At 42.9% G+C, this 24,826-nt stretch overlaps 1 protein-coding gene across 7 annotated transcripts in view; it reads left to right on the top strand.

The window, feature by feature from the left end:
* Positions 1-3,915: 3,915 nt before the first annotated feature.
* The window catches only part of ACSS1 (acyl-CoA synthetase short chain family member 1), a 92,840-nt gene continuing 71,929 nt past the window's right edge, over positions 3,916-24,826 (top strand). The window contains exon 1 of one of the 7 annotated variants that reach the window (XM_036245560.1): positions 3,916-4,525. In XM_036245560.1, the coding sequence (XP_036101453.1) occupies positions 4,195-4,525 (331 nt within the window). In that variant the 5' untranslated portion in view covers positions 3,916-4,194. The other 6 variants (XM_036245554.1, XM_036245555.1, XM_036245553.1 and 3 more) reach the window with 6 other exon arrangements.

The following is a 24,826-nucleotide window of genomic DNA, read 5'->3' as shown; positions in this document are numbered from 1 at the left end:
CTCATGTAGCTACTCCCATTCTCCCAGCCAACTGGGTCCTCTCTTTCTTCCAAAACTCTTCAGTGTTCTGATGATAGATTTTTTTGTTTTGGGTTTCAGTTATTTGAGTTGATGTGTGTCTCTCTGTTTCTCTCCACACTCTTCCCCCAATCATGATCTTGATTTCAAGGGTTGTGTTGGGTTCATTCTTGTTGAGCTGACAGCCCTCTGTGGGCTGTACATACAGAAAGGGCTCCACAAATATCCTTTGTGTGTCATTGAAAAGAAGAAATGGGGGAATGAAGGGAACAGGAAAAGAAATAATATAGGGAAGAGGAAGCAGAGTGCTTTACAGATTCATTGATGACACCTGACTACAGTGAATGGCTTTGGTGACTCGGCGCGCACACACACACACACACACACACACACACAAACACACCCGCCCTAGCCTCAATCCACACAGCTATGTCCTGTGGGGCCTGGATAATTCTGAGAAAGCAGCAGGTTATCCAAGCCATGCTGATTACATTTTCTCCCCAGGAAGCCCCCTTCAACCTTAAAATGAGAAGAGCTCTCCTGTACGGAAAGCTATAGTTGGCAGGTGCAGAACTTAGGAGGGACTGGGGAGGCATCCTTCAGGAACCTTATATCTCAGACCTGATATTTAAGTTGGAGATGGTGGTACAGCTACGATTGCTGACGCTCACAATCCTTAGAGATAGATGCTTTGATCATCACTTTACATATGAGAAAACAAGCACAGAAAGGATAGATGCTCACTCAAGGCCACACAGCTAGCAAGTGGTAGAGCCTTAACTTTCTACCTCCAGACCTTCCAGTTTTGCTTGTTTATTTGTTTTTTGTTAATCCTCACCCTAGGATATTTTTTCCATTGATTTTTAGAAACAGTGGAAGGGAGGGAGAGAGAGACACGTTGATTGGTTGCCTCCCACACTCACCCTAACTGGGTCAGGGATAGAACCTGTAACCCAGGTATGTGCCCTTGACTGCATACCTTTGGTGTCCAGGTCTATGCTTTAACCATTTAGCCACATTGTCCAGGGCCAGAGCTAAAGCTTCTAGTTTTAACAGCTTTAGGGGTACCACCCACCAACACCCCTTTTGCTGTTTGTCTTCATCGGTCCTACAACTGACATTACTCAGAGTGTTGCAGCATTTGGACACCTGTAAGAAACAGTCTTCGTTGATAACGGATCCCTTGGGAGACCCACTTGCCCCAGTCAGAGTCATCTTAAAAAGCATGTGGCACAGATCAGGGCACCTGTCTACTGCTAGCTATTATCATGTTCTCTAGCCTTAAAAATCTTCTCGTCTATGGCAAGAAGCCAATACTCAACATGGCCTGGGGCTAACTGACAGCAGAATCTCCTTGGAATGGCAGGGACTTTCTTTCTGCAAATTTCATAGCTAAGAGGGTAGAATCTTTCCCAAACCCAAAGAACTCAATGAACCAGTTTTCAAAAATCTCCTTTCCCATGTGCTTAACCTTTTTTATTATGTGTTTACTTCCTGGGTGTTGAAACAGTAAGAATTTGGTTGAGAGAAGTTTCTTTGAGTTCCCTTCTATCCTTCCTGGCTTGACAACAAAAACACCTCCTCCACTATTAAGCTCTCTGTGTGCTGATTTCAGGTGTGGACCCTGAGAAAGCAGATACCCAATAAGAAGGGCTTCTGGTGGCTAACTGGACACAAACAAACAAACACAAAAACAGAGTGTAGCAGTCATTTTTACACAGGGGCCTCTCATGCATATGGCATTTCAGGAAGAAGCCTGAACTAAGCTACCTGCCTCCTGCACTGAACTGCCTTCCTGCACTGTGTTTCTGCCATCTGATCCAGCCCTTTATTTATTTATTTACTTATTATTTTAAAATATGACTTTATTGATTTTTTTGAGAGAGAGGAAGGGAGAGAGAGATAGAAACATTGATGTGAGAGAGAAACATAGATCGGCTGCCTCTTACACGCCCCTTCTTGGTTATTGAGCCCACAACTCAGGCCTGTGCCCTGATCAGGACCTTCCAGTACATGGAAGCACACTCAATCCACTGAGCAACACCTGACAGGCTGATCCAGCCTTTTATAAAGGAGTTTCTGGAATCCTATTTCAACCAATAGGGCTGAGACTTTCCCTTTCCAATTGGAGCTACAGGGCTATATCTCCATCAACATCTTCACTGACCAATCAGAAAGGCACTATTCTGACTAATCAGGACAATGCATTTTGATCACATCAAACTGAGAGGATTTGCATGAAGATGGACCGATCAGGGACCAGAGGTAGGGACTTCTGTCTATATAAGTCAGCCCTCCTTTAGTTCTGGGAGTACACTTTTCTTTTCCACCTTAAGACTTCCTTTCCCCAGAGCTGAAATATCAAAGATGTCTCTCCGGAGAGGGAGTAGAGCTGTCTACCTGGAGAGATGGGGCTCTTCCACAGCTATGCTGTATCACAGTTGAGCTATTTGCATTGAATAGTTTCCTTCAACCTCAAATTGGGGATTCCTATTAGCCCCAAGGCTTAAGACACAATCTCATTTATTCTTTACTACAGCAGGGGAGGGAGATAGTGTGCTGACATGTTCATACCCCATAATTGATGATTGGTAAATTATTGTGCTGACTTGTTTAGCTCCATAATTGATGATTGGGCAAGTCACTGTGTGCCCTTTAGCTGAAACTGTTTTGTAAAGAATTTAATCAACAGGATAGAGATAAAAATAACCCCAGTAAATTGAAATATTCCTTGAACCAAGAAATTGTTGGGAGCTGGCTACGCATCTGACAGAGTCCACAGAGCCTGGAGACCTTGGGTCAGAAACTTGACCTCCTCCACAATCACAAGAAATTAGGCTTGCATTGTGTTTGTGCAGCTCGGGACTAAGTGTTACCCAATGTACCTTGAAATACACCTGCGATAACAGACTGAGTGTTCCTGGGTATTCCTGGGTGGGCCTGGGTGTTTCTATTACCCGCAAGGCAAACTAATTCTATACAGCATTGTTGTAGCCCTTGCATTATATCAAGAAGATACTATTTTCTTATATCATTAAACTTTTGCTGTAAGGTATAAAAGGCATGTAATAAAGCATGTGGAGGCTGATCTCCAAAGACTGTCACAGGGGTGTTTGGAGTCAGACCCCCGCGGGCTAATACACGGCTGTTATTTGGACTTCAGTTCTCCAGTGGTCTTTGACTCTGTCACGCCACAATAGTAGTCCCCTTTTCTAAAAAAGTAAAATTAGGCACAGAAAAGTTTAGGAATTTGCCCTAGATCACAAAGCTAGAAATTCCAGGGTTTGAACCCAGGCCACAGAGAATGAGGCAATCAGAGAAAACCCGGAAAGGTACACAATTCTAAACCAGCAGAAATTAGTGGAACCTTTGCTTCTCCGTTAAACTTTCCCCTCTCCCCATACCTTCTCTCTCAGCATAAGACTGGTGGAGAGGTGGGGCGGTGCTAGGCTGCAGTTGGGTGATAAAAGCATTGGATTCCCAGTCCCCAAAATCCCAACAGGCCCCCGCCCGGTGGGCCACACGCCCCCCACCCCCCCTTATCAGCCCATTTAGCCCACAGGGGCTACTTGTGTTTGTGTGTTAGGAGGTACAGATGGGTTTGGCGGCGGGAGTGTGTGTGTGTGTGGGGGGGCTGTTCTTTCTCTATGTCACACAAAGAGATTAATACTTTGACTTCAGCTTTAGATGCCAACCGACCTAACTTTGGTTCTCACACCAAAGCTGGTTTATTTCGCTGCATCAGCCCCTTCTGTTTTATGAGGGTTCCTTCCCTCCAATCCAGAAGACACCAAACGCAGCCAGCGTCCTGGAGTTTGCTGCTTGGAGCAACTGTCGGAACTTGAAGATACACAAACTGAAACCAAAACGACGAGAGCACAGACAATCGCAGTTCAGGGCAGCCTCGCCAGAACCAGGATTCGGTTCACTCCGGCACTCCAGCGCTCGTACTCAGGCCGCTTTCCCTCCTCCTTAGTGGTCCCCTTCTCTAGGGCGGGGAGAGAGGAAGTGGGGACCCAGCGGGCTCCTAAAGGCAGCTTCCCTCCAGCAGGAGGCCTGAGAAGTGGGTGGTGGCGGGAGGGCGGAGACAGGGCGCGGCCCTTGGAGAGCGTGAGGCTCCTTGCCCTACTGCGGGCTTGCAGTGGCTGGGGTACAGAAGCCTTGAACGTTGGGGAAATGGCGGCACGCAGTATGGGCTGCGGTGTCCAGCGGCTCCTGAGCATTCTGCATGGCCACACTGGACCGCGGGGGTGGCTGCCGAGCCGAGTGAGCCCGAGGCGGAGAGGGGCCTCCAGGCTCCCCGGCAGCACACCTGCTGCTGTGGACCCAGCGCAGCCCGCTTCTTACCCTACGCTGAGTGTGCTGGCTAGTCGGCAGCCCGCCGCCTTCTGGGGGCCGCTGGCGCGGGATACGCTAGTGTGGGACACCCTCTACCACACCGTCTGGGACTGTGACTTCAGGAGCGGCAAGATCGGCTGGTTCCTGGGAGGCCAGCTGAACGTGTCTGGTGAGTGGGCTGCGGGGACCCATGGAACCCCAACTCATACGTCCAGAGGCGACTCACAGAACCCAGCCGGCGCAGCGGTCCCGGGCGGGTCGCTAACCGTTGGCCTGTCACCTCCGGACCCAGAGGCTGCAGCCTCCTATTCGCTGCGACCCCGCTTTCCCCGCGCCCGCCGGAGGAGACCAGGCCCAGCGTCAGCTCGGGTCTCCCAGCTGATAGCCTTGCCCCAGCTGCCTCCTGCAATGGCAAGCCCTCAAGCGTAAGCACGGGATTCCACTGCCCGGCGGAGCGCAAGCGGGGGATGGGGGGGGGGGGGCAAAGGGCGATACCTGGGGCAGGCTGGGGTGGGTTCCGGGTTCCTAGGAGTTGGGACTTCCCCATTCCTGTCCCCGGGGCTGGTGGCAAAACCGAAAAGCTTCAGTTACTTGTTACTATCAGCTGCCTGCCGGGCGAGTGGCCTGGGGAGAAATGTTGCCGATGTAAACAGAGCTGTAGTGTATCGTGAGAGGAAAAAAAAACCCAAGGCCTGCAGCTGGAATCACTTATCTCCTTGCTCCCTGGCAGTGCCGGTGGGAGGGAAGAAAACAATGGTAGGGCCTCCCAGCTTTCAGTTTCAGATACCCCCCCATCCCCGCCATGGCTTGTTTTAGACCTGGTTCTGTTTGAGGTCCCAGAAACCAGCGCCACTAGCCCTCAGTCATTTGGTATCTGGGGGGATTGAATCTACTATTGTTTTGTTAAGATTTAGAATTTGGGTGGTGGTTTGAGTACACTGTGCCCCGAGGCAGCAAGGACAGAAGGCCCAGGACCTGGAGGCAGTGGCCATCCAGGCACGGTAGGCTGGGGTGTGGGCAGCCTGGGGAGAAGGGGACTTACAGCCAGGTGGGGTGCTCTGGTGCCTGCATGGTAAAGGAGGATGAGGTACCCAGTTAGATGGAGGTGGGGTCTAGGGGATGTTTCAGGGAAGGACCTGCAGATCTTTAATGGCAGGGTCAGGCCCTGGCCAAGACTGAACTTCCATGTAAGATCTGGTGTCTTGCACAACTCCACCATTTACTGGGCCTATAACTCTACTTCTCAGAGCCTGTCTCCTCATTTGTAAACTAGGGACAGTAAGCCCACTTGCTAGGTTGATTGTGCAGACAGAATGCTGGAGGTGTGGAACAGTCTCAGCACTTACTGGTGATCTATAGTAGTAGCAATTTTTATATTTAGAAATACCCATATAATTATAGGTAGTGTCTTGCAGTTATTTTTCAAACAAAGAAACTTAGGGAAGAACTTTGGACCAAATTTGTTTTTTTCATAGTATATACTACTTTGGTAGTTTAATCAAAATGAATCACTTACTAGATAAGTGTTTTCTTTAAAACTGAATCAGCAGCAAATGTCCGTGAACTAGTGGGTAAAAACAGCAACAAAACAAACCCTTAGGTTTGCAGAGTTTGTGACCTGTGCTCTTGAAGGGAAAGGACCAACTTACAGAAGGAGAAAGCAGTAAATGTGTTGTGCAATTCCTGTGCAAGCTGACTGGGACTGTCGAGGCCTGAGGCCACTGTGAATGGTCAGGGTTGGCTTATGCATACTTGTAGCCTCTCACTCCCAGATAAGTCACAGGGGATGGACCTCACACGGCAGGCAGGAGGGCCACTTGTGCCTCATTCAGTAGGGTTCAACATGTAGTAGGCTAGCAGAAGTGCCTCTTTTTCCTTCACTTATTTTCCCAGAAATTGAGCTTCAGAAACTGCCTTGTGGAAAAAGTTTTTCAGCAACATTCTCACCTTGAATATGTATGTCCACCATTTCATCTGTCAGGAGTATCTCTGCCCTTTGCCATTGTGTGCAAACTACTGTGGTGATAGTATGAAAAAAGACCAGGCCAGACCATAGCTGCCCTGGGATCTCCCTAGAAGGTTGTGAAATGGTAGGCATGTTTTGGATTGATCTGTCTGTGTGATAGTCAGTGTGATGATGGCTTATTCCAAAGGAGTATCACTTTTGAAACTCTTATTACCCCTTCAGGAAAATCTGTACCACTACTCAAACTGTGATCCCCAGACCAGCAGCATCAGCATTACCTGGGAATTTTATTAGAAATGTAAGTTCTCAGGCCCCATCCTAGACCTTGAAATCAGAAACCCTGCGGGTGGGGCTCAGCCATCTGTGTTTCCAACCTCTCCAGGTGCTCCTGAGGCATATGCAGGGTTGAGAACCACTGACCTATTATGCCTCAAAGTAGGGCAGACAAAGACACTTCTACATGGGCAGAATTGGTATTACTGTCCTGGAGATGACTCTAATAAACAAACAGAAATGGCAGATGGGTGGTACAGCTTAGTGGCTCTGAGCATGTGAGAATTCTACCTGTGTCTGAATCCTTGCTTTCACCTTACTGTTCTTTACATGGGTTTCTTTGTCTGTATAATAAGGACAGTCTGAAATCTGTTCTAGTTATTATTTTTACATATCAAACCACCCCCAAGCATTGTATTACTCTCACAGTTCTATGGCTCAGAACTTTGGAAAGGGCCCAATGGGTATGGCTTGCTTCTGCTCCCCATTGATCTATAGTTGGGACTGTTGTCACAAGTTTGGAGCCTTGACTGGGACAACTCAGGCTGGCTCAGCTGGAACTGTGTCCCAAACCATCTACGCAGGGCCCAGGGAACTTCAACCAGAGGTCACAGACCCTACAGCAGAAGCTGCTAGGTTTCTTCTGACCAGCAGTGGATGGCCTGGGAATACCCAGGACTATTGTTAACATTAAATGAGAAAATACTTATAAAGCTCTCTGCACAGTCTCTAGCATGTTACTCATACCCAATCACTGGCCTTTTTTATTGATTGATGAATCCTGTGAGAGTGGGGAGTTGGGGGTGGGAAGGGGGCTGTGACATTAAGCCTGGCCTTCAGCAGTGTTGCTGAGAGTACTATGTTTCCTCGGACAGCATCGTATGGGTTTGTGTCTGATCAGTATGGGATAGATAGGAAACACAGTAGGGAAGTATGCAGGTGGTCAACAGGACTCAAAACTCATCCTGGAATTCTGGGCTAGTAGCCAGGTCACCAGGTGAGTCATGGTATCAGAGAGCACCCTAGGCAGGGGAAGTAGAGTCACCACTCCTCCCAGTATCTTGCTTCTTTTACCTTAAAACTGCTTTATAGAAGGTTATTTGGAAAGCAAAGATCTGAAAAAGATTCTTTCCAGTCTTTGAAATTTGGCTCTGTCCTTCATATGACTCAACAGGTGTTTTGCTCTGTGGTGTATAAACTCCAGATGTCAGGAAGTTGCAAATGCAGATGGGAGGGTAATGACATGTGTTGCTTTCAAAATATGAAACTGTATTTTCTAAATACCAAATTCTGAGTCTGATTTTGTAAAAAGTGTGTATATTCTTACTTTCAAACAAGGGTATAGAGAAACAATTTTTAACCAAGTATTGAACACAGGGATTTCTGCATGCTTTTTGGGACATTAGTTGCAGCAATGGGAACCCCTTTGCTGTACCTTTCTCTTCTTTATGACATGCCTCCAATAATTTAGAAGGCGGATACACTGACAATCAAAAGACGCTACAGTCCTGTAGCTTCACTTATTTCTCAGCAATTGAAGTAACTTGTTCAAGGTCTTTCAAGGAACAGTAAATGAAAATGTAACCCCGTTCTCTGGATTAAAGTCCCCCAGAAGAGACTTAATTCTCTGTAGTTGTCAGAGGCCTGACTTACTTTAAAGAGCAGATGTTTCTGGAAAGTTGGCAAATACAATTTTGTTGTTGTTGTTAATCCTCATCCAAGGATATTTTTCCATTGATTTTTTTGGAGAGAGTACAAGGGAGGGAGGGATGGAGGGAGAGAGGAGAGAGTGAGAAACACCTATCTGAGAGAGACACATCAATTGGTTGCCTCCTGTATAACCAGGGCTAGGGATTGAACCTGCAACCCAGGTACACACTCTTGACTGGAATCAAACTCTCAGCCCTTTGATTCACAGGGTGACGCTCTAACTGCTGAGCCGAACTGGTCAGGGTGGCAAATACAATTTTTGTGATTGATGTAATATCTTAAATTGTGCCAGGGAGATTTTCTATTTAAGGAAAACCCATTGTGAATTCTTCTGTGAATATTAACTTGTTTCTTTTAATTAATATAGAATTTCTGTATGTGTATTTACTTAAAATTGGGGAGGGGAAGGATGTATTTAAACAGCTGACAGTTCTTGAAAATTCCTACAAAACGTGTTCCATCTTTAAAAGGGAAATGATAATCTCTCATAGTCTTTTCTTTTTAAAAACAAAAACCCAAACCTGTGAACCATCAGCAGGTATTTGCTTAACTATTTGCAGAGCTATTTTAAGCTCTGTGTTAGACCTGCCTTGAGGTGAACATGATGGAGCCTCTTCTTATCTCATTGTCATGACACTGGTGTGAAGTGGTTGGTGGTCCCATTGTATCAATGTGGAAATAAAGACTCCAACTCACATATAGTGATGAATAGTGCAGAAAGTGCCCCAATGCTACAGAGTCTGCATTCTAATGAGATGAATCACAAATCAGTAAATGCGCAAGTGCACTCTAGGGTAACTTCCTCAAGGCACTTAAAGTTGCTAAGGGAAGAATTATGATGTCAGCCCTCCCAACTCACCCCCGTGATATGTGAATCTTAGGGACATGGTCCTTGCTCTCAGGGATCTTGTGACCTAGACTGAGGTCCTAGAATGGGACCACTGGGCAGAATAACTGTTAAATGGTGTGGGCCACTGAGTGAGAGAGAGGGAGAGATCACTGTGCTGGGAAATTTGGAAGAGGCTTGAGTAGGAGGAGGGGTTTGAGCTGAGTCTTAAAATGCATTAGGGCCTTGCCCTACTCTTCTTGGAAATCTTTGTAAATGTAATTTTCTTGTCCCACTGCTCAGTGCTATAGGTGGAGACTTTTTTTAAATCCTCACCTGAGGATATTTTTTCATTGGTTTTTAGATAGAGTGGAAAGGAGGAAGAAGGGAGAGAGAGAGAGAGAGAGAGAGAGGGAAACACTGATGTGAGAGAGACACATTGACTGATTGCCTCCAACACAATCCCTACTGGGGCTGGGCATTGGACCTGCAATCCACTTATGTACCTTTGACCAGGAATCGAATGCTCAGACCCTCCCTCAGGTCTGTGGGCTGATGCTCTAACTGCTGAACCAAAATGTCCAGGTTAAGACTTTTTTTTTAATGTGGAGAAGTAAGAATTTATTCCTTGTCTCCTAACTCTCCTTTCCTTCTTTCTTTTTCTCTCTGCAATTGAAGCATTAGCAGGAACTATACATGTGTTAAAAGCCAACATGTACATAATGTTTTAGGGTCACTGTCACCCAGACCCTGTGCTCTGCTTTCTGTAGGTGCCCATGTCATCTGAATGTAAACCATGCCAGCTGTGAACTGCATTTCCTGAGGGAACACTGCCACACATTCTGACCCTACGACAGGAAACTCTCCAGTGGTATCTAATTCCTGTTGTCACTCCCAGAGTTAGGAACTGTTAATCCCAGTCTGGATTAAGAAAGTGAGATTTAGATTAAATAGCAAGGGTGTCTGTAAGGAATTGGGGGTGCCGCTGAAAAACAGAGAAGAGACTGGAGAGCCAATCAGCTGAATAAACAGGGATCAGGCTTTATTGGGTACACTCCAGGCGGGTTCACAGACTCCGGGGGTCGAGTCCTAGAAGCTGTGCCCGATGCTGGGGTTTGTGTTTTTTTTTATATCTCCCTGTTGCAGCTGAGATTTGTCTGTTAGGGTCTGACCTTGTGGGGGCTATGCATGGGAGCCTCTGGAATGTGAGTCGATAAGAGCAGGATGGGAGTTAGTCTACAAGCTCAGGGCAGGCCGTTCCCAGAACAGGGTGGGAGGCAAGGCTGAGCAAGCGAGACAATGGTCAAGCAGTTTGCCTAGCACCAGTTCCCAGGCTATCGGACATTCCTGACTCTGTGATATAGAAATAGGGGCGAGGTCGTCTTTCTGGCTACTTCCCACTAGATGGGGGCGGTGTTAGGGGAGGGGGCCCGAGTCAGCGTGGTCCGAGTCCGGGGGGACTGGTCAGAGGCTGGTATTGTTGCAGCATCATTTGGTGGACTTCTAGTGTCCGTGTGAGTTGTGCGAATCGGTCCTGAATGAAGTGAAGAAAACGGGGCAATTAGCAGTATAATTATAATGAAGAGGACCGGGCCGGGGAGGGGGGAGAGTAAGGAGTACACAGAGGATTTCCACCAGGGGAAGGCATCTGCTGAGAATTTTTGTTTTTTTAAGTTCTGAGCTTAGCTGGTGGAGGGTTTCAACATGGGTTTCTACCAAACCTGATTCGTTGATATAATAGCAACATTCTTCCTCAAGAAATAAATAGGTTCCTCTGATTCCCACTGTGAGGAGTTCCAGGGCTCTCCGGTTCTGCATAGAAAGTTGGGCTAGAGAGGTTATTTGTCTTTTAAGAGAGGCTAGGGACTCCACTGAGCTGTCAATGGCTAACTGGAACTGGGATGCAAGCTGGGTGGAAGAGATTAGGAAGTTTGCAAGTGCCCCTCCCCCCATTCCCGAGGCTATGGCCAAGGTGGTGAGGGAGAGACCAATTACAAAAGGGAGAAAAACTGGGCATTTCTGCCTTGGGTGAGAGTAAATATATCGGCGTTGGAATTCAGCAGGGGTATAAACCGTAAGTTGTGGAGTCAGCGTGACCGGGAGGCAGAGAATAGAGGGATCGAGAGGCATGGAGAGGGTGATCGAGGGGTTTTCTATAAAGAGAAGGTGGTATAGCTGGAGCTGGGAGGGCCCAAGATGGGCCAGAGCCTAGTGTGAAAGAAGGTCCATAAGGCGATGGGGGGAGAAGACCTGTAATGGTTGTTGGAGGTTGATTTTCAGAGCCTTGGTGGTGAGATCGGCTGCAGCTGCAAAAGCTCGGAGACAGGGCTGCCATCCGCGAACCGTGGGGTCCAACTGTCTGGAGAGATAGGCTACCGGGATCAAAGTTGGACCCGTCGGTTGGGCTAAGACTCCAAGAGCTAAGTGGTGTCTCTCTTCTGTATATAAAACGAAGGGTCGTGAGGGATTAGGTAAGGCCAGGGCCGATGCTGAGCAGAGGGCCTTCAGGAGGGCTGAGAAGGCCTGGCTAGAAGCTGCCCGGAGTGTACCCAGTAAAGCCTGATCCCTGTTTATTCGGCTGATTGGCTCTCCAGTCTCTTCTCTGTTTTTCGGTGGCGCCCCCCATTCCTTACATCTGGTGCCAAAACTGGGAACCTCTTGAGGCCCCCAAAGCGGGCCCCCCAACCATGCTGCCCGGCCCCAGGAGCCGCTCCTCTTAATCATGCCCTCAGTTCCAAAAACCAACAAAATAGAACCGTGGTCCTATTCCATTATTTCTAGCTGCAGTATCCAGGTGGCTCGGGCCTGCTTTGAACACTCTAATTTTTTCAAAGTAAAGGCTTCCGGCCACAGGACACTTAGCTAAGAGCATCCAGGGGGAGCCGAGAGGCAAGGGGCGGGGACGGGCGGTGGCTCACCTTGCAACGGACCGCCTGCCAGCTGCCAGCTCCCAAGATCCAACTACGAGCTTTTTAATTGCAGCCACTTTTATATACGCTATTGGAGCTGGAATTACCGTGGCTGCTGGCACCAGACTTGCCTGAGGTTTGGACAGAATGTCTCTCCCCAGGAGGGGGACCGGACATGAGGGCATGACTAGGAAGGAGTGGGAGAACGGGTGACCCTCAAATAGGCAGTTAAGGAGAGTTGTCTGCCGTGGCGACGAGGGTGATCCGTCGACTCCCATGACAGAGACCTGGGAAGGAACCTTGAGGCCCAAATGAGAGGGAAGGACAGAGTAGGTAGCTCCGTGTCTATCAAGAAAGAGATAGACTTACCCGCTACCTGGAGTGTGACCCTGGGCTCAGCGAGGGTAACCAGAGTTGAAGAGCCAGGGCTGCCTCAGTCATCCATAAGCCCCAGTAGCTCCAATGCTGGGAAATCCTGGGTCTCAGGCGCTAGGCAAACTGCACAACTATTGTCTTGCTTGCTCAGCCTTGCCTCCCACCCTGTTCTGGGAACGGCCTGCCCCGAGCTTGTAGACTAACTCCCATCCTGCTCTTATCGACTCACATTCCAGAGGCTCCCATGCATAGCCCCCACAAGGTCAAACCCTAACAGACAAATCTCAGCTGCAACAGGGAGATATAAAAAAAAACACAAACCCCAGCATCGGGCGCGGCTTCTAGGACTCGACCCCCGGAGTCTGTGAACCCGCCCGGAGTGTACCCAATAAAGCCTGATCCCTGTTTATTCGGCTGATTGGCTCTCCAGTCTCTTCTCTGTTTTTCGGCGGCACCCCCGATTCCTTACAGTATCCACTCTGCAATAATGAGTGTTTGAACAGGGGATGGACTCTGGAGGGTGGGTTTGATTCATGATACAGGAAGCTGCGATTCAGTCAGGGCATGGCTTACAGAGCTGGCAAGTATTTTTTGTTTGTTTTTATTACTTTGGTATTGTTAACAGTATTACAAATGTCACCATTTTTGCCCCTTTGCCTCCGTTCACCTAGTCTCCACCCCACCTCACCTAGGCCTTCACCACATTATTTTCTGTGTCCAGGAGATATGCATATATGTTCTTTGGTTGATCTCTTCTCATCCCCTCCACCTACCTCCCCTCTGAGATCTGTCAGTCTGCTCCATGCATCCATGTCTCTGAACCTATTTTGTTCGTCAGTTTATTTGTTCATTAGATTTCATGTATTACTGAGGTCCTATGATGTTTGTCTTTCTCTGACTGGCTTATTTCACTTAGCATATTAATGTACATCCATGCTGTCTCAAAGGGTTACAGATCCTTCTTTTTTCACAGTCACATAGTATTCCATCGTATAAATGTACCACAGCTTTTTTTTTTTTTTTTACCTACTAATCTACTGATGGGCACTTGGGCATCCATGCCTCTGGACCTATTTTGTTCACCAGTTTATTTGGTTCATTAGATTCTACGTATAAGTGAGAGTATGTGATTATCTGTTATTTTCTGACTGGCTAATTTTGCTTAGCATGGTAATCTCCAGGTCCATCCATGTTGTTGCAAAGGGTAAGAGAAAGATTCTTCTTTTTATTTTACAGCTGCATTGTATTCCATTGTGTAAATGTACCATAACTTAAAAAATAATAATCAATATTTTGTTACAGATGTCCCTCCTTTTTTCTCCTTTGACATCCTTCTTATCATTCCCATCCACCTCCCCACCTTTACTGTATTGTATTCTGTATCCATTGGTTATGCATATATGCATATTAGTTCTGTGGTTTATCTCTTCCTGCCCTCCCACACCCCCTCCCACTGAGGTTTGTCAGTCTGTTTCCTACTTCCATGTCTCTGGATCTGTTTTGTGCATCAGTTTAATTGTTCATTATATTCCACAAATAAGTAAGATCATGTGTTATTTGTATTTCTCTGACTAGCTTATTTTGCTTAGCATAGTATTCCCAGGTCCCTCCATGTCATCTCAAAGGGTAAGAGATCTTTCTTTCTTTCAGCTGTATAGTATTCCATTGTGTATATGTACCACACCTTTTCTTTATCCACTCATCTACTGATGGGCACTTGAGCTATTTCCAGATTATAGCTATTGTAGATAACGCTGCAGTGAACATAGGGGTGCATATATTTTTTCGATTGATGTTTTGGGATTCTTAAAATATATTCCCAGAAGTGAGATCACTGAATCAATGACAGATCTATTTTTAATTTTTTGAGGAAACTCCATACTGTTTTCCATAGTGTCTACACTAGTCTGCATTCTCACCAGCAGTGTACTAGTGTTTACTATTCTCTACATCTTCTCTACCACTTGCTATTTATTGATTTGTTGATGTTAGCCATTCTGACAGGTGTGACATAATACCTCATTGTAGTTTTTTTAAATTAATTTATTTTTGTTACAGATGGTTCTCCTTTTTATCCCATTGACATCCTCCTCCCAATCCCCGTCCCTGCCCCCCCCCAGCATAGTTGTCTGTATCCTTTGGTTACGCATACATGCATATAAGTTCTGTGGTATAACTCTTCCCCCTAAACCACTCTTCTGAGGTTTGTCAATCTGTACATCCATGTCTCTGGGTTCATTCCGTTCATCAGTTTGTTTTGTTCATTGTATTCCACAAATAAGTGAGACCATGTGATATTAGTCTTTCTCTAATTGGCTTATTTCACTTAGGATAATATTCTCCAGATTCCTCCATATCATCTCAAATGATAAGAGATTTTTCTTTCTTACAGCTGCATAGTATTCCATTGTGTATATGTACCACAGCTTTTTAATCCACTCATCTATTGATGGACACGTGGGCTGTTTCCAGATCTTAGCAATTGTAAATAGTGCTGCTGTGGACATAAAGGTACATATATTTTTTCTGATTGGTGTTTCAGGCTTCTTAGGACATATTCCTAGGAGTGGGATCACAGGATCAAATGGCAGTTCAATTTTTAATTTTTTGAGGAAACACCATATTGCTTTCTACAGTGGCTGCACCAGTCTGCATTCCCCCCAGCAGTGTACTAGAGTCCCCTTTTCTCCACACCCTCACCAGCATTTGTTGTTTGATGATTTGTTGATTGCAGCCATTCTGGCAAGTGTGAGGTGATACCTCATAGTAGTTTTAATTTGCATCTCTCTGATGATCAGTGACATTGAGCATATTTTCACATATTTCTTGGCCATTTGTATGTTATGTTTGGAGAGATGTCTGTTTCGGTCCTCTGCCCATTTTTTAATTGGATTCTTTGTTTTCCTTTTGTTGAGTTGTATAAGTACTCTATATATTTTGGAGATTAACCCCTTATCTGATGTATTATTGGCACTTATGTTCTCCCATTTAGTGGGTTTCCTTTCGATTTTGATGCTTTTTCCTTTCGCTGTGCAGAAGCTTTTTAATTTAATGTAGTCCCATGTGTTCATTTTTTTCTTGGTTTCTCTTGCCTTAGGTGTTGTATCTGAAAATTCTGCTGTGTGTGATGTCTGAAATTTTGTTGCCTACATTTTCTTCCAGGATTTTTATAGATTCACAGGTCACATTGAACTCTTTTATCCATTTTGAGTTTATTTTTGTGTATGGTGTAAGTTAGTGATCTAGCCTCATTTTTTTGCATGTAGCTGTCCAATTTTCCCAATGCCATTTATTAAAGAGGCTGTCTTTTTTTTTCTTTTTTTTAATCCTCACCCGAGGACATTTTTCCATTTTTTGTTCAGACAGAGTGGGAGAGAGAGAGAGAAAGATTGACGTGAAAGGGACACATCGAGTGGCTGCCATCCACATGACCCAACCAGGGCCAGGGACAAACTGCAACTGATGTATGTGCTGTTAGTGCAAACCACACCTGGGTCTCTCTGGACCACAGGCCAACACTCTAACCACTGAGCAAAACCGACCAGAGCAAGAGGTTGTCTTTATTCCACTGTATGCTCTTGCCACCTTTGTCAAATACTAATTGAGCATAATGTCTTGGGTTTATTTCTGGGTTCTCTATTCTGTTCCATTGATCTATCTGCCTGTTCTTGTGCCAGTACCCCAGGCTGTTTTGATTACAATGGCTTTGCAGTATAACCTGATATCTGGTATTGTGATCCCTCCTACTTTTTCTTATTTTTCAATATTGCTGTGGCTATTCGGGGTGTTTTTTGGTTCCATACAAACTTTTGGAGTATTTGATCTAGTTTCATGTAATATGATGTTGATATTTTAGGGGGGATTGCTTTGCTTTGGGTAGAATGGACATTTTAATGATGTTGATTCTTCCAAACTATGAACAAGATATATGCTTCCACTTTTTATATCTTCCTCTATTTCATTTTACAATATCCTATAGTTTTCTGAGAACAGGTCCTTTACTTCTTTGGTTAAGTTATTCCTAGATATCTTAGGTTTTTTTTTGCTGCCATGGAAATGCGATATATTTTTAGTTTCTCTTTCTGTGAGTTTATCGTTGGTGTATAAGAATGCCATCAATTTCTTGATGTTAATTTTGTATCTTGCTGCTTTGCCAAATTCATTTATTAATTCTAGTAGGTTTCTGATGGAGTCTTTGGGGTTTTCTATGTACAACATTATGTCATCTGCAAATAACTACAGTTTCACTTCCTCCTTTCCAGTTTGGATTCCCTCTATTTTTTCTTCTTGTCTGATTGCCGTGGCTAAGACTATCAGTACTATAAGAGTGGCGAAAGTGGACATCCCTGTCTTGTTCCTGTTCTTAAGGGAAATGCTTTTAGTTTTGCCCATTAAGTATGATGTTGGCTATAGGTCTTTCATATATGGCCTTTATTATGTTGAGATATGATCCCTCTATTCCAGATTGCTGAGCGTTTTCATCAGAAATGGGTGCTGGATTTTGTCAAATGCTTTTTCAGTGTCTATTGATATGATCATATGATTTTTATCTTTCATTTTGTTCATGTGGTGTATCACATTTATTGATTTGCGAATATTGTACCAGCCTCCCTGGGATGAATCCCACTTGGTCATGATGAATAATTTTTTACTGTATTGCTGGATCCAATTAGCTAATAATTTGTTAAGGATTTTGGCATCTATATTCATCATGTATATTGGCCTGTTGTTTTTTTTCTTTGTAGTGTCTTTATCTAGTTTTGCAATTAGAATTATGCAAAACCAGATAAAGATGAACACACAATGAGTCTCATAAAACGAGTTTAGATGTCTACCTCCTTCTTGGATTATTTAGAGTAGTTTGAAGAGAATGGGTGTTAGATTTTCTCTGAATGTTTAGTAGTACTCCCTCGTGAAGCTGACCTGGCATATACTTTTGTTTTCTGGGAGTTTCTTGATTTTACATCTTCAGTTTCCTTAATTGTTATTTGTCTGTACAAGTTTTCTATCTCTTCCTGGTTCAGTTTTGGGAGACTCTGTGTTTCTAGAAGTTTGTCCATTTCACCTAGATTGTCCAATTTGCTGGTGTATAAATGTTCATAGTATGTTTTAATGATTTATTGTATTTCTGTAATGTCAGTTGTTACTTCTCCTCTTTCATTTCTGATTTTGTTTATTTAGTTTTTTTTCTTTTTGATTTTTGGTAAGTTTGGCTAAAGGTCTGTCGATCTTGTTTATCTTTTCAAAGAACCAGCTCTTTGTTTCATTGATCTTTTGAATTGCTTATTTAGTTTCTATGTTGTTTATTTATGTTCTTACCTTTATTTCTTTCCGTCTACTTGCTCTGGGTTTTTCTTTTTGTTTACTTTTTAGATCTTTAAGTTGTAGGGTTAAAAAGCCAATTAGAAATTTTTCTTGTTTCTTGAGGTAGTCCTATAGTGCTATGAACTTTCCTCTCAGGACTGCTTTTGCTGCATCCCATAGATATCGTGTCATTGTGTGTTCATCTTTCTTGCTTTCCAGGAAGTTTTTAATTTCTTCCTTGATCTCCTTGGTAACCTATTCATTGTTTAATAGCATGCTATTTAGCCTCTATGTGTTTGAATGTTTTTGTTGTAATCGATTTCTAGTTTCATGCCATTGTGATCTGAGAAGATGCTTGGTATGATCTCAATCTTCTTGAACTTGTAGAGACTTAGTTTGTGTCCTAACATGTGGTCTCTTTTTGAGAATGTCTCATGTGCACTTGAGAAGAATGTGAATTCTGCAATTTTGGGGTGTAATTCTCTGTAGATATTGATTAAATCCATTTTATTTAGTGCTTTTAGTGACTTTGTTTCCTTGTTAATTTTTTGTCTAGAAGATCTATCCAGTGATGTCAGCAGGGTATTGAAGTCCCCTGCTATGATTGTATTGCTGGTGATTTTCTCTTTGAAGTCTGCCAGAAGTTCTTTTAATGTATTTTGGTGTTCTTATGTTGCTGCATATATGTTTACCAAGGTTATATCCTCCTGTTAGATAGATCCTTTCAATATTATGTAGTGGCCTTCTTTGTCTCTAGCTATGGCCTTCAATTTGAAGTCTAATATATTGCATATGAGTATTGCTACCCCAGCTTTTTTTTTCGTTCAGTTTGCTTGGAAAATTTCTTTTCCATCTTTTCACTTTCAAGTAATCGGAGTCTTTTGTTGTGAGGTGTGTCGAGAGAGAGAGAGAGAGAGAGAGAGAGAGAGAGAGAGAGAGAGAGTCAGAGAGTCATGCTTTCTTATCCATTCTGCTCTTATCCATCTGTCTTTTGATTGGAGCATTTAATCTATTTACATTTAAGGTGATTATTGATAGGTACTTATTTATTGTCATTTTTGTTTAGTGTAGTTATATTTTTCTTCCTACTTCTACTAATTACAGCAGTCCTTTGAACATTTCTTGCAGTGCTGGTTTGGTGCTAATATATCCCCTTATCCTTTTTTTTGTCTGGGAAGCTCTTTATTTCACCTTCTGTTTGGAATCATACCCTTGCTGGATAGAGTAGTCTTGGGTTCAGATCCTTGTTTTTCATGACCTTGATTACATCATGCTACTCCCTTCTGGCCTTTAGTGTTTCTGTTGAGAAGTCATCTGAGAGCCTGATGGGGTTTCCTATGTAAGTAACCTGTTGTTTATCTCTTGCTGCCTTTATCTCTCTTTGTCTTTAATTTTTGGCATTTTCATTACCACGTGTCTTGGTGTGGCCTGTTTTGGTTCTTCTTATTTGGGGCTCTCTGTGCTTCTTAAACTTGAGTGCCTTTTTCCTTCACCAAGTTAGGAAAGTTTTTTGTCACTATTTCTTCAAATATATAGTCTAACTCTTGGTCATTTCCTTCCTCTTCTGGCACAGCTATGATGCATATGTTGTTACACTTCATGTTGTTCCATAGTTCTCAAGCTGTCTTCCTGTTTTTTAATTGTTTTTTTTCTTTTTGATGTTCTGATTGAGTGATTTTCTCTACCCTGTCTTCCAATTCACTGATCCGATCCTCGGCTTCCTCTGCTCTGCTGGTTATTCTTTCCAATGTGTTCTTTATTTCTGCTATGTCACTCTTCATTTCCAATTGGTTAGTTTTATTTTATTTTATTGATTAACTTTTGTTACAGATGTTTCTCCTTTCCCCCACACTGATTCCCCCTTCCCCCTCCCACCCTCCCCCTTCCCCAGATTGTTGTCCATGTCCACTGTTCATGCATACATGCATATAAGTTCTGTGGTTCATTCCTTCCCCACCTCCCCCCTCTTTAGGGGATTGTCAGTCTGTACCCCGCTTCTGCGTCTCTGGGACTACCACATTCCTCAAACTGTTATGTTCATTATATTCCACAAATCAGTGAGATCATATGAAACTTGTCTTTCTCTGTTTGGCTTGTTTCACTTAGGATGATACTTTCAAGGCCCCTCCATGTAGTCTCAAAGGATAAGAGATCTTTCTTTCTTAAAGCTGCGTAGTACTCCATTGTGTATATGTACCACAGCTTTTTGATCCATTCGTCTACTGATGGACACTGGGCTGTTTCCAGATCTTAGCTATTATAAATAGTGCTGCTACAAAGATGGGGTTACATATATTCTTTCTGATTGGTGTTTTATGCTTCTTAGGGTATATTCCTAGAGGTGGGATCACTGGGTCAAATGGAAGATCAATTTTTAATTTTTTGAGGTGACACCATATTGTTTTCCATAGTGGCTGCACCAGTCTGCATTCCCACCAGCAGTGCACTAGACTCATCTTTTCTCCACACCCTCGCCAACACTTGCTGTTTGATGATTTGTTGATGGCGGCCATTCTGACAGGTGTGAGGTGATACCTCATTGTTGTTTTAATTTGCATCTTTCTGATGATTAGTGATGATGAGCATTTCTTTATATGTTTCTTAGCCATTTGTATGTCCTATTTGGAGAGGTGTATACTTAGTTCCTCTGACCATTTTTTAATTGGATTCTTTGTCTTCCTTTTGTGCAGTTGTATGAGCACTCTATATGTATTTGAAATTAACCCCTTATCTGATATATCATTGGCAATTATGCTCTCCCATACAGTGGGTAGCCTTTCCGTTTTGATGATTGTATCTTTCGCTGTGCAGAAGCTTTTGAGTTTGATGTAGTCCCATGTGTTCATTTTCTCCTTTGTTTCTATTGCCTTAGGTGATGTGTCAGTAACAATTCTGGTGCGTATGATGTCTGAAATTTTGTTGCCCACAGTCTCTTCTAGGATTTTTATGGATTCAAGAGTTACATTTAAGTTTTTTATCCATTTTGAGTTTATTCTCGTGTAGGGTGTAAGTTGATGGTCTAGTTTCATTTTTCTGTCCAATTTTCCCAACACCATTTATTAAAGAAGCTGTCCTTATTCCACTGTATGCTTTTGCCACCTTTGTCAAATATTAATTGAGCATATTGCCTTAGGTCCATTTCTGGGTTCTCTGTTCTGTTCCATTGGTCTATATACCTGTTCTTGTGCCAGTACCAGGCTGTTTTGATTATAGTGGCTTTCTAGTATAACCTGAAATCTGGTATTGTGATCCCTCCAACTTTTTTCTTTTTCAAGATTGCTGTGGCTATTCTAGGCCTTTTGGGTTCCATATAAATTTTTGAAGTAATTGTTCTAATTCTGTGAAGTATGCCATTGGTATTTTGATGGGGATAGCTTTGAATCTATATATTGCTTTGGGTAATATGGACATTTTAATGATGTTAATTCTCCCAATCCATGAAAAGGCTATGTGGTTCCACTTTTTTATATCTTGCTCTATTTCTTTTTTAAATGACCTGTAGTTTTCTGCGAATAGGTCCTTTATTTCTTTGGTTAAGTTTATTCCTAGGTATCTTAATTTTTTTGCCACAATGGTAAATGGGATTGTTTTCTTAGTTTCTCTTTCTGTGAGTTCATCATTGGTGTATAAGAATGCCATCGATTTCTTGACGTTAATTTTGTATCCTGCTACTTTGCCAAATTCATTTATTATGTCTAGTAAACTTTTGATGGAGTCTTTGGGGTTTTCTATGTACAGTATCATGTCATCTGCAAATAATGACAATTTCAATTCCTCCTTTCCAATTTGGATCCCTTTTATTTTTTCTTCCTGTCTGATTGCTGTGGCTAAGACTTCCAGTACTATGTTAAATAGGAGTGGCGAAAGTGGGCATCCTTGCCTTGTTCCTGTTCTTAAGAGAAATGCTTTTACTTTTTGCCCATTGAGTATGATGTTGGCTGTAGGTCTTTCATATATGGCCTTTATTATGTCTAGATATGATCCCTCTATTGCCACACTGCTGAGCGTTTTTATCAGAAATGGATGCTGGACTTTGTTGAAGGCTTTTTCAGCATCTATTGATATTATCATGTGGTTTTTATTCTTCATTTTATTTATGTGGTGTATCACATTTATGGATTTGCGAATATTGTACCAGCCTTGCATCCCTGGGATGAATTCCACTTGGTCATGGTGTATAATTTTTTTGGTGTATTGCTGGATTTGATTTGCTAGTATTTTGTTCAGGATTTTGGTATCTATGTTCGTCAGGGATATTGGCCTGTAGTTTTCTTTCTTTGTTGTGTCTTTTTCTGGTTTTGGAATTAAAATTATGCTGGCTTCATAAAACGAGTTTGGAAGTCTTCCTTATTCTTGAATTTTTTGAAATAGTTTGAGGAGAATGGGTATTAGTTCTTCTTTGAATGTTCGGTAAAACTCCCCCGTGAAGCCATCCGGGCCTGGGCTTTTGTTTGCTGGGAGAGTCTTGATTACATCTTCAATTTCTTCTGTTGTTATTGGTCTGTTCAAGTTTTCTATCACTTCCTGATCCAGTTTTGGGAGAGTATGTGTTTCTAGAAATTTGTCCATTTCACTGAGTGTCGAATTTGTTGCCATATAATTGTTCATAGTAGTTGTTAGACCTTTTGTATTTCTGTGGTGTCAGTTGTTATATCTCCTCTTTCATTTCTGATTTTGTGTATTTGGGTTCTCTCTCTTTGTTTCTGGGTGAGTCTACCTAAGGGTCCATCAATCTTGTTTGTCTTTTCGAAAAACCAGCTCTTTGTTTTATTGATCCTGTGAATTGTTTTTTTGGTCTCTATGTCATTTATTTCTGCTCTGATCCTTACTATTTCCTTTCTTCTACTTGCTCTGGGGTTTTCTTTTTGTTTGCTCTCTAGTTCTTTACGTTGTGAGGTTAGGTAGTCTATTAGAGATTTTTCTTCTTTTTTTAAGGTAGGCCTGTAGTGCTATGAACTTCCCTCTCAGAACTGCTTTTGGTGCATCCCATAGATTTTGTGTTGTTGTGTGTTCATTTTCATTGGTTTCCAGGAAGGTTTTGATTTCTTCCTTGATCTCCTCGGTAACCCATTCATTGTTTAATAACATACTATTTAGCTTCCATGTGTTCAAATGTCTTTGTATGTTCTTCTTGCAATTGATTTCTAGTTTTATGACATTGTGGTCTGAGAAGATGCTTGATATAATTTCAGTCTTCTTGAACTTGTAGAGACTTTTTTTGTGCCCTAACATGTAGTCTATCTTTCAGAATGTTCCATGTGTACTTGAGAAGAATGTGAATTCTGTAGTTTTGGGGTGTAGTTCTCTGTAGATATCTATTAAATCCATTTGGTCTAATGCTTCATTTAGAGTCTCTGTTTCCTTGCTAATTTTTTGTCTTGAGGATCTATCCAGTGATGTGAGTGGGGTGTTGAAGTCCCCTGCTATGATTGTATTGTTTTCGATTTCTCCTTTGACGTCCTCCAGAAGTTTTTTAATATATTTTGGTGCTCCTATATTGGGTGCATATATGTTTATCAAGGTTATATCTTCCTGTTGGATTGATCCTTTCAATATTACGTAGTGGCCTTCTTTGTCGCTAGTTGTGGCCTTCATTCTGAAATCTATTTTATCACATATAAGTATTGCTACCCCAGCTTTTTTTCCTTTCCGTTTGCTTGAAAGATTTTTTTCCATCCCTTCACTTTCAATCTATGTGAGTCTTTTGTTGTGAGGTGGGTCTCTTTTAAACAACATATAGATGAGTCATGCTTTCTTATCCAATCAGCTACTCTGTGTCTTTTTATGGGAGCATTCAGTCCATTTACATTTAAGGTGATTATTGATATGTACTTATTTATTGCCATTTTTGTTTAGTGTGGTTTTATTTTCCTTCCCATTTCTCCTGGTAGTTACAGCAGTCCTTTTAACATTTCTTTCAGTGCTGGTTTGGTGCTAATGTATTCCTTTAGCCTTTTTTTGTCTGAAAAGCTCTTTATTTCACCTTCTATTTTGAATGATAGCCTTGCTGGGTAGAGTAGTCTTGGATTCAGATCCTTGTTTTTTATGACCTTGATTTCTTCATGCCATTCCCTTCTAGCCTGTAGTGTTTCTTGTGAGAAGTCAGCTGAGAGCCTTATGGGGTTTCCTTTGTAGGTAATCTGTTGCTTATCTCTTGCTGCTTTTAGGATTCTCTCTTTGTCTTTAATTTTTGGCAGTTTGATTACTATGTGTCTTGGTGTGGGCCTGTTTGGGTTCTTCTTACTTGGGGCTTTCTGAGCTTCTTTAACTTGAATGCCTTCTTCCTTCACCAAATTAGGGAAGTTTTCTGTCACTATTTCTTTGAATATATTTTCTAGCCCTCGCTTATTTTTTCTTCTTCCGGGACTCCTATGATGCGAATATTATTTTGTTTCCAGTTGTCCCACAGTTCTCTTAAGCTGTCTTCCTGTTGTTTAATCGTTTTTTCCTTTTTGTTTTCTGATTGGTTGATTTCTTCTAGCCTGTCTTCTAATTTACTTATCCAGTCCTCAGCTTCCCCTATTCTGCTTTTTAGACCTTCCAATGTGTTTTTCATTTCTGATATGTCATTCTTCATTTCTTCCTGTTGGTTTTTCATTTCCAACTGGTTTATTTTCAACATTTCTATGTCTTTACTCATGGTGCTCATGTCCTTACACATGCTGTTGAGCTTCCGCAACATCATGGCTCTAAATTCTAGTTCTGTTAACTCGCTTAACTGCACCTCATTTATTTCATCTTCCGTAGAGGTCTCTTGTTCTTTCATTTGGCTTTTGTTTCTGTTTCTCACCATTTTGGCTATCACAGTGGGCTTTGGAGTCTGCCAAATTTTCCCAGTGGGTGTTGGTGTTCTGCTGTTTGTGGCTCCCTCTCCTGGGTTTGGATTCGCCAGGGAGGACCCACTTTATTTATTTATTTATTTATCCTCACTCGAGGATATTTTTCCATTTTTTTGTACAGATAGAGTGGGAGGGAGAGAGAGGTAGGGAGAGAGAGAGAGAAACATCGACGTGAAGGGACACATCTAGTGGCTGCCACCCGCACGACCAACCAGGGCCGGGGACAAACTGCAACCGAAGTACGTGCCCTTAGCGGGAACCGAACCCG

The sequence above is a fragment of the Molossus molossus genome, unplaced genomic scaffold, assembly GCF_014108415.1.
Source record: "Molossus molossus isolate mMolMol1 unplaced genomic scaffold, mMolMol1.p scaffold_m16_p_6, whole genome shotgun sequence".
NCBI lineage: Eukaryota > Metazoa > Chordata > Mammalia > Chiroptera > Molossidae > Molossus > Molossus molossus.
The sequence above is the reverse complement of the archived record's forward strand: the minus strand, read 5'-3'. Positions and strand labels throughout refer to the sequence as shown.